General features: G+C 40.5%; 2 protein-coding genes and 1 pseudogene across 2 annotated transcripts; 1 reads left to right on the top strand and 2 right to left on the bottom strand.

The window, feature by feature from the left end:
* Positions 1–2,822: 2,822 nt before the first annotated feature.
* On the bottom strand, positions 2,823–4,985 carry LOC103520893 (coatomer subunit alpha-like). Its single transcript, XM_008485989.2, has 4 exons — positions 4,827–4,985; positions 4,071–4,324; positions 3,549–3,666; positions 2,823–2,926 (listed from the first exon to the last, which is right to left on the bottom strand). The coding sequence occupies exons 1-4, from the start codon at positions 4,960–4,962 to the stop codon at positions 2,823–2,825; spliced, it is 612 nt and encodes a 203-aa protein (XP_008484211.1). The 5' UTR covers positions 4,963–4,985.
* Positions 4,986–5,297: 312 nt separating this feature from the next.
* On the bottom strand, positions 5,298–6,925 carry LOC103520892 (annotated as a pseudogene).
* Positions 6,926–8,126: 1,201 nt separating this feature from the next.
* On the top strand, positions 8,127–8,788 carry LOC108253886 (ribosomal RNA small subunit methyltransferase J-like). Its single transcript, XM_017448656.1, has 2 exons — positions 8,127–8,140; positions 8,446–8,788. The coding sequence occupies exons 1-2, from the start codon at positions 8,127–8,129 to the stop codon at positions 8,786–8,788; spliced, it is 357 nt and encodes a 118-aa protein (XP_017304145.1).
* The last annotated feature ends 1,240 nt before the right edge of the window (positions 8,789–10,028 follow it).

The raw sequence follows: 10,028 nt of genomic DNA, 5'->3' as shown, positions 1-10,028 counted from the left end.
CATTCTACTCAGGTTTTCTCTGTTGCAGGCAGTGATAGGATACGAAATATCGAAATATCCTCTGTGACATCCCAATCAATTGGAGACGTTCTGCAGGGACCTGTTGTGAATTGCTTTTTCAATAACTTCTAGCGGGCCTAGTCGAATTCCACAACCATCCTTACGTCGAATTTGATTTAGGTTATCCGAACATCTAAGGATATCTCGAAGTAACTTTCCCAAGTCGTGGTCTGGGTCAGGGCGAAAAAGCGATTATAGGATGAAGTCTCAAAGTCTCAACTGCATGGTCAAAGATAATATATCATTTTGTTTTAATAATTACTACTTTTTAAAAATAATGTCTAGGATTACTCAAGAACCAACAATCATGGGTCAGTATCGCCTATATCTTGATAAACAAACAGTTGTTCTAGAGTTACCCTCGTGATTCTTTTCGTGTAAGCTGACAATAACAATTATAAATCTACTACGCAATGTGGGATTTTACCAGCCGAATCAGAATGGTTACCGTCACATGCTTATGGCGCAACTCTTGCCGAGTAAGCTTACCGGTATCTGGCGGGAAAGATAGACAGTGATTTCTGGAAAAATGGTCGGATCAATCGAACCAACCCATAGCGCAGACGGAACATTCACGATCCGACGCCCAGCTAAGGCGTGGCCCCGCTTAAAATAGGACTTGCCTATTACAAGCAAGAGGCCTGCCGACCGAAAGAGGACAAGACAGAAGGAAGAGAGAAAGCGAAAGCTATGTTATTCTGGAATCGGCAATTTCAAGGGAGATAGTTTGGAGAACTTTTTTTTTTCTGGAATGTAATTCAGCAACAATGTCACTTGAACTTTGGGAAAACATTGTTACTTTTTTTTCTTTTTTTTTTCCGATCGGGTAGTAGTCGTTGTGTGCAGTGCATCACCTCAACAGAAATGTTTTTTACGGACTTGGATCTGTAGAACTACCTCATACATGCCATGACGCGGGCGTATATTAAAATATACTGGATAACACGGTTCAAATACTTTCTTTCCGTTTCCCTTTATATCTAATCCATTATAGATAGACAGATTACTAAGTAAACAAAAAAAAAATAATAATAATAATAATAATATAAAAATATGGTTGGAGTCCACACGTCAAAATTGCGCCAAACCTGATAACCTAGACCTTCAACCGCCAAGCTCAGGTTCATTACAGTATTTTTAAATAGATGCCACTTTATTAGCCACTTGCTTACAACACTGTCGTAAATTGGTATCACGAATTGTGTTTAATTTTAACGGCAAAAAAAGGAAATAAAAAATCTCGACTTGACATTGCGTATTAGTAGGTATTTAGCTTCTCTTGCTCCTGTCCTATCCTTTTCGGTCGGCAAGGGCTCTTGCTTGTAATAGACAAACCCTAAGCGGGGTCCGCCTTATAAAGCTTGTCGCGCGTCGTATACGAGGCAGAGAGTAGCAGATGAGTAGTTCACTGAAAAGAGTAGTTCTTTTTTTCATAACTCACTCACTCTTTCCGCATCTGAAATTGGTATTTCTGATCACTTGAAAATGTTCTCAACAAAAATTTTATTTCAATCTGATAAAATATCATAAAAGGACCAAACTGTTCACTGTTCGCTCCTTAAAGTTTAACAAGATTCACAATTCACACAATAGTCACAATATCAACTGTATTATTAGATTATTACCTTTATCTTAAGATAGACTTGAAGATTTCTTAGTTCTAAAACTGCTAAAAAATTCTAGAAAGCGCGGTAGTGGTGTAACCTGCCAAGTCAAGTTCAAAGTCAACCTAGTAAGTAAAGGTATGAAAGCTAGGTCTGCCTTGTAAGCGCTAGACCAAGATTCAATTCCTGTCCTGGGCGGATTTTATTCTCAACAGATAAGTTAGTCACAATATCAACTGTATTATTAGATTATTACCTTTATCTTAAGATAGACTTGAAGATTTCTTAGTTCTAAAACTGCTAAAAAAATTTCTAGAAAGCACGGTAGTGTTGCAACCTGCCAAGTCAAGTTCAAAGTCAACCTAGTAAGTAAAGGTATGAAAGCTAGGTCTGCCTTGTAAGCGCTAGACCGAGGTTCAATTCCTGTCCTGGGCGGATTTTATTCTCAACAGATAAGCGTTGTCGGAACGGCTGGCATTCTCCTATCCTGTCTTACTTTTCTCTTCGATTTCGGTAGTCACAATATCAACTGTATTATTAGATTATTACCTTTATCTTAAGATAGACTTGAAGATTTCTTAGTTCTAAAACTGCTAAAAAAAATTCTAGAAAGCACGGTAGTGTTGCAACCTGCCAAGTCAAGTTAAAAGTCAACCTAGTAAGTAAAAGTATGAAAGCTAGGTCCGCCTTGTAAGCGCTAGACCGAGGTTCAATTCCTGTCCTGGGCGGATTTTATTCTCAACAGATAAGTGTTGTCGGAACGGCTGGCTTTCTCCTATGCTGTCTTACTTTTCTCTTCGATTTCGAGACGATAAGACCTTAGCAGTTACAGTTCCCTCTATCGGCTGACTTTCTCCTATCCTGTCCCCCTCTCTTCGATTTTGGGACGATAACACTTCCGGTGTTACAGTTCCCTTTATCAAACCTCTTGAAAAAAGCTATTTCTTTGGTCCAGGGTCGTATCTTTGTGAACTCTGATCCCGGAATTGCTTTGCGATTTTATTAATAAAATTTCATTTCCCTTCATTCTGGCATTCCTGGCACAACTCTCACCTTCACCACAGCAAGTTTTTGAAGGGTAATCGTGTGGTAATCTTCTAGTGAGAAGCTAATAATGGGATTTCAAGAGGGGTATAGTGGTGGCATTTAATATTTTTTTCAAGTAGGGAGGTCATGCATGAATTCAACACCTTTTCCTTTCAAGATCTTCATCAAATCATCATCTTCATCATCATTACTATCTTTAATATCATCATTACTATCTTTATAAAATGCAGAATTTCATGGCTGAAATGGTGGCTTAGAAAGAAACACCCCTTTTTCTAGTTTTTTACAACCCTTATCCTATAGGAGAAGGATTTTTATTAAAGGTTGACAGAGGGAACTGTAACTGCTGAGGTCTTATCGTCCCGAAATTGAAGAGAGTAAAGACAGGATAGGAGAATTTCAGCCTTTCCGGAAATGAACCTCGTCTGTTTAGGATAAAATCCGCCCCGGGTTATCCTGATGGGATAATGTTCGTTCTCGGAACGGCTGGCTTTCTCCTATCCTATATTTCTTCTCTCTTCGATTTCGGGACGATAAGACCTTATAGAGGGAACTGCAGTTCCCTCTGTCGAACCTCTTTTTTTTTTAATTTTAAAAATTTTTCCCCGGCCGGGAATCGAACCCCGAGGGGTTGAAATCTACTTTTTCACCTTGTAAACATAGCAAATACAGGTAACCGTGTTGTTTCCACCATCCCAGCAGTCGATGAAGCTCAAATACGGGGTGGTCATCTCGCAAAACACCGTGCACGTCTTTTTCTCTTCGCCCAGTTGGGTTTTCACTCCACATGTGGCGTTAACCAGTTTGGTCACATTGTATGTATCATCGCAAACAAACTTGGCCTTCTCCAGGGGGAAGGTTTGACAGCTGGTGATGTTTTCGGTCTGGCAGACCGACATGTTGGCACCGCGTAGAATATCTCCTCACACCCCACTGAACTCATCTTTTTCGTCACCTGAAAATGGAATTGAATGGAATATGATAGTTCTTATTATTTAAAAGTTAAGGGTTTACACAGTACAGAACTTTTCAGTACAGTCATCGTAAGGTACTTAATTTTTAGTAAAATACTTCGCCTGTCATCATTCCAGGGGGCAACGTGCTTACGTGCAATTGTCCCTTTGGATGGCCAGAGAAATTTTCTGAACCAAGTACTGACGCGAGCGAGGATCACCAGAAACGCAATGTAGGGCGGTTCCAACCTTTTTGACAGAGATTGACTCAGCTGCCCATGGACCTAGACTTTACTGTCAGTAGATTCGAACGATTCAAGTTTAAAACTAAAGTCCTGAGAAACGCAAACTTCTTTCGTACTTTTGTCCAAAGTTTATCCCTGAAATACCACTGCTTATTACATACCTCATTTTTGAGATTCTTGATCAGGATGGTATGATTGCGATCCAGGACTGCAAACCGGTTCCGGGCCACCCACACAGCGCTGATTCCTGTCGATCGTTTCCCATCCGCCACCTCCTTCCTCTCGCTCTCTTCCTTAGGGATCATGTACAGATCATAGGTGCTGTTCTCGAAGTTGTTAGCATTGCGAGTGGTGACCAGGATGGAATGCTCAGTGGCATTGTAACTGATAGAGTGCGCTGGTATACGACCTCCTCCTGTCAATCATCAATCAGTGGGAATAACAATCAAAATTTACCATTTGGTTAGGTGGAACGATTTGGTTGAGTGGAAGAGCCCAGTGTGTGAGAATCCTGCCATAAAGCCTGTCGTCCTTCTCTCTTCGATTTTGGGACGATAAGACTTTAGCAGTTACAGTTCCCTCTATCAGACCTCTTTTAAAAAGGAAGGACGGACTAAATTACATTACTTTCCTTCCTATAGGATAAGGAAAGTAAAAAGTATAATCTATTCTATTCACTGAACCACTAATGGCCAATCCACTGAGAGGTAACACAGTGTCACCTATTTGATTTACACAGGCCAGTATTTCTTTAACAATGGTTTAACTGAAAACTCTCTGTTGGAAGATCGGGCAAAAGAAGTTAATTTTGACTAGACTTTATAGAAGAGATGGACAAGAAATGAGCAAGAGGAGAGTTGGTATAGGGTACCCTGATAGATTTAGTCGGAAGACTAGCAATCGCTTCAGTATTTTACCTCTGAGCTGCATGACCACCGAATCTTTCGAATTGGTCAGGTCCAACCGATGCAGGAATCTCTCCTTGACGTAATACATGACATTGTTGTGCACCGTGTAAGCGGGCCTTTCTCGCTCGAACTTGAACACAACCATGCCTGCATCATGCCCGGCCGCGAATAGATGAAAAATTCAGTTCGTGTCGGGGTGTGAAGCGCAGAACTGTTGGTTAAGAATCCACTCTCAGCAACTGGCAACTGTAACTACAGTCAACAAACAAAAACACAGACTTTGCTTCGTCCGTTCATTTATGGCCAAATTTTCCCACCAGGTGAATCTTAACTTCGACCACAGCGGGGGCAACGCCTACCTCACCAGTCTGGTGTCCAAGTACGGTCTCAAGCACGATCCGGGAGCGCCTGTAGAACTGTCCTACCATGGAGGATACCTGAAGGCGAAATATCTGGAAGATAGTCGAGTTCATGTGGACTTTACCAGTGGGCAGTTGAAATGGAGGCAATACCACGGAGGTGGGGAAGCGATTGCGAGAGCGGTGGGCGTAAAAAGTAAGTTCCCATGGTGAACGTATTCAGACATGTCCTCTTCGTCATATCCCACAGGCGAATACTCTTGTCCTCTGCATTGGACACGATCACCTCACTCTTGGGATGGAACAGGACACAGCTTACATTGTTGTAATGGCCACGGAATATGTCCACCTCCCACGCTTTCGAGTCGTTCATGCGCCACAGCTTGATTTGACGATCGTCCGCGCCTAGAATTAAAAAAGGAATTTTAATTGTGTTAAGCATAAATGATTGTCACAAATGTCTTTCCCCGCTTAATACACTTAGCTAAAGTTTATGACTCGACTTAGATTCGAACCTCCAGATCCAGAGTCCACCGCGCTAACCACTGCGCCACTGAGATTGATAAACATCCAGCTCGTAGAAAACTTTAAGAACAATATGCTAGTTAGTTTGGAGGGTAGCGCGTCTGCCTTGTCGGGTTCGACTCCTGCCCGGGCCGAATTTTTTCCCAATCAAATAAGGTTCGTTCTCGGAACGGCTGGCTTTCTCTTATCCTGTCTTTCTTCTCCCTTCGCTTTCAAGGCAATAAGACCTAGATAGTTACAGTTCCCCCTATCAAACCTCTTAAAAAACAAGTCCTTCTATGGGGACAGACAGACAGACCGACCGACCGACTGACTGACAGACACCGAAGCGAATACAATAGTCCGTCCCTTATACCTTTTTATTTCTATTGTAATAATAAAGGAAGGCCGGACTAAAGAACAATATTTAAACTTTTAAAGGGATGATAAATTGGGTTAAAATAAGATTTTTGTCTCTGTAAATAGAGGTCAACAAATACTCTCAAAACGGTTCCATCCAAATTCCAAGTATTGTAGGTACAGTAAAAATAAAAATAATAATAATAATAATAATAATAAACAATTACATACTACTGTTTTCTTGCTCTCCCTTCTCTCTTTTCTAATTTAGCAATAGGTACAAAGAAATCTGAGGAGTCTAAGACAACAGGGAACAGGTTTGGTCCATGGTCCAACAAACAAAGGCCCTTACCTGATACAATAAGAGGCAGGGTTGGATGGAAACAAGCCCAGTTGACTCCTCTATCATGACCTTCCAACACATGCTTCACAACAGCATCAGCCTGACCAAACAGGTCTGTGGATGATGGATTTCTCAAGTGCTCTTCTAATCCTCCTGTAAAAATAGACAAAAATCAGCTTAGAATGTAATGTTATTTGCCCAGGTTTCACAGTCTGATTAGCCAACCAAAGGAAGCCATAGAAATTTTATTAAAGAGTTGATAAATTAATATTATTCATAAACCCAAATAGGAGCAAGGCAAAAATGTAGAGCAACCCAGGACAAGGCCCATCTCGTGTCCTGTCCCAATCTACCAGAACAGTGCACTCTAGGGAACCTGCAGACAGCAAACGCCAAAGGAGTGGCTGTGGTCACCTACTGGAGAGATAAGATCTGAAAATATGGTGATCCGGACATGGAAAGTAAAGTAACCCAAATAGGATGTTTTGGTTTCATTGATAAGACAAGCTTACCCATTCCAGGAGCCACATTTTTCTTGCGGAGCTGGGCATTTTGTTTGTGATGGTGATCAGGTGTGGAAGACAACACTAGCCGAAAAATCGCCCTCATTTTGAAAACACTCAATCTGGTTCTAAATTCGATATACTGTCTCTAGCACTTCCTGGACTATAGCTCGAATTTCTCGATGAAAAGCACCAGTCAACTCATCCAGAATCCTTTTCTTATAAATATAGACCTTGTTTCTAACGTATTTCCATAAAAAAAGTCGCACGAGCTGAGATAGGTTGAGGAGGGAGGAAAATCAAAATGGGTGCGAAATTTCATCTGAGCATTAGTCAAAAACTCACTACTTTTAGGAAATGCCACCACAGCGAAAGCTCGATGTTGCAGAGTCCACGACTACATTGTAACAAAACTATATCGAGAGTTTTTCAAGGGACCAGACAGTTGCTTCGATTTATCGAGAGTTTCGAATTATCGAAGGTTTGAATTACCGAGAGTCGACCTAATTGCAAAACTATATCACATAAAAAAACTTCTTCCAAGTTTGACGAACCAAGTAGAGTTTCCATGACCGCTGCCGAGTCCCCCGCTGATTAGCTAGGAATATATCCTTTGATTACACAGTTTCATTCCGCTAAATAGGTAGGTCAAATTTTGTAACTTACATTCTGAGTAACTTTTACAGGGCCGATTGAAGTTGGTGGACTCAGGAGACTAGTAGATTTATGTATTTTGGACCACAATGATATCTTCTCAGAAAATGTGGAAGTTTACCTATAGTTTGTCCAGATCAATGTGACAGCAAGAAATGGGCATTGTTGCCAAACATGTCACATGTGCAATGGTAGAGAATCTCTAAAAGGGGAGTTAATTTTGCACAGTGCTTCCTCCGACAGTTGAACAAAGTCAGGTAAGGCGATATCCACCTTACCTGTTCTGGAATCCAACCTCTGAACTTAGAGCTACCTCTGCATTTTTGAAGATAGAGTTAATCAAAAATAGACCTTTACCTGAATTGCAACAATGTAAGGATTTCCTGCAATCTGATTGGTGCCTTCATTTTGGGTTGATGATTGATGACTCATTGCTGTCACATTGATCTGGATAAACTATAATAAAGCAGTTTTTTTTTTACTTTTTATTTTCTCCTCCTTTCTTTCTTTTTTTTCTCCACTTGTATCTGGTACTGTTCAATCATTTCAGAGAGGAAAGGTTACACTTCAATATTTGTCCTTCACAATGTCTCAATTGATGTATCGTATTATCCTTCTATTAATAAATTGTTCCTTTGAATCCTTTAATTATATGATGGCAATTAAACATCTGATGGGCTTTCCCTTTCTTTTAGTTTTGGTTTTAGGTTTATTGTAGTATATAAGACTTTACTTTTAACTTTTTATAATAATACCACTGAAGATGCCGTAACTGGCGAAACCCGGTATGGTAGTGAATAAAATAATATTGTAAAAAAAAGCGATCTATTTTCATTTTCCCCTATTGATCCTTTTTAGGGTTTCATTCCAGATTTTTTAGCTAAATTTCCCCTATTTTTTTACAGGTCAAATGCTACGCTAACGGACGTTGGTCCACCAACAAACGCCCCGTCCCACCACTCTCCTCTACCTGAATTCCCAGACGTGATATATCTGGACCCAATGTTCCCGAAGTCGAAAAACTCCGCCCTCGTCAAGAAGAACATCAAATTTCTGCAGAACATTTTGCCGCCGAACGACGCGAAAGACGCAGAACTGATTCGCGTCGCTCTGCGCAGCTGTCGAAGACGCGTCGTTGTGAAGCGACCAATCGGCGCAGCCTGTTTGGGGAATCTGAAAACGACGAACTTTGTCAAGTCGAATCGGTATCGGTTCGATATTTACACACCGAAATCGTTCAAATTGTGAATTACCTATTTTTTCTTTAAAAACTGATACGCGTCGCTCTGCGCAGCTGTCGAAGACGCGTCGTTGTGAAGCGACCAATCGGCGCAGCCTGTTTGGGGAATCTGAAAACAACGAACTTTGTCAAGTCGAATCGGTATCGGTTCGATATTTACACACCGAAATCGTTCAAATTGTGAATTACATATTTTTTCTTTAAACTTTTTTTTTTTTAAGAGGTTTGACAGAGGGAACTGTAACTGCTATGCTCTTATCGTCCCGAAATCGAAGAGAGAAGGAAGACAGGATAGGAGAAAGCCAGCCGCGCCAAGTTATTCTATCTTACACATGAAAAACGAGTGAGAGCTTTATTTGAAATTGACATGAAGATATTTTATTTGGAGAACTGAACTTCCGAAGTTACAAATATGAAAATCTTAAGCTGGCTGCAAATCTTGATCATTACAGATGGAACTGTAACTGCTGAGGTCTTATCGTCCAGAAATCGAAGAGAGAAGGAAGAGAACAACAAACAATCCACTGATTGGGTATGAAAAGATTTAATGGGAGGTCAATTTGATGAGTTTTGATTTTGATACAGGAAAAGTTTGTTCAATACTCAAAAATCAAAGTGAGAGCGCTTTTGTTTTGGCGAAAAAAAGTAGGCAGTATAAGGCAGGTAAAGGTATAGGTAATTCTATTGGTAGGTACTTCTATTGGTAATTCTATTGGACCTACATATACCTAGAGGTAATTCTACTATAGGTAATTCTATTGAACTAGCTATAGGTACGTAGCTGATATGCCCGCATATACATAGAGGTACAAAATTATCTCTACCTATACACGTAGGTATCTATCTCCTGACCTAAATTTGTCAATGGAAAAGTCATGTTCATTTTCCAATACTGTTGGAATTCCCCAGATCCCTAATGAGCTCTTTTGAAGCATTGAAATCCATTTGTTCCCTTGAAAATTGGAAAGGTACCGAATGTAAGTTCGTATTTCAGTAGGTATAAAAGTAATAGCTAGGTAGCTATATGTACTCACATACCTACGTACTGAGAGAGTAGCAGGTACGTACGAGAAATTCCCTTTGTGCTTGAGATAATTTTCTTGGTTCTGTTTTGACTCGAAACTCTTGAGTCCCCCACGGATAAGTATTGAGAATTGAGAGATTTTTTTTTTTTTTAAGAGGTTCGACAGAGGGAACTGTAACTGCTATGGTCTTATCGTCCCGAAATCGAAGAGAGAAGGAAGACAG

The sequence above is a fragment of the Diaphorina citri genome, unplaced genomic scaffold (genome assembly GCF_000475195.1).
Source record: "Diaphorina citri unplaced genomic scaffold, Diaci psyllid genome assembly version 1.1 scaffold4238, whole genome shotgun sequence".
Lineage (NCBI taxonomy): Eukaryota > Metazoa > Arthropoda > Insecta > Hemiptera > Psyllidae > Diaphorina > Diaphorina citri.
This window is presented reverse-complemented; position numbering and strand designations above follow the sequence as displayed.

Excerpts from the sequence above, each read along its gene's own strand:
- LOC103520893 (XM_008485989.2), bottom strand. The coding sequence starts at position 4,962 with ATGGTTGTGTTCAAGTTCGAGCGAGAAAGGCCCGCTTACACGGTGCAC. Across the intron at positions 4,325-4,826 it reads GGTGGTCATGCAGCTCAGAG|GAGGAGGTCGTATACCAGCG; the intron begins GTAAAATACTGA and ends GATGATTGACAG. Across the intron at positions 2,927-3,548 it reads TTCCCCCTGGAGAAGGCCAA|ATAGTAATGATGATATTAAA; the intron begins GTTTGTTTGCGA and ends CATTTTATAAAG.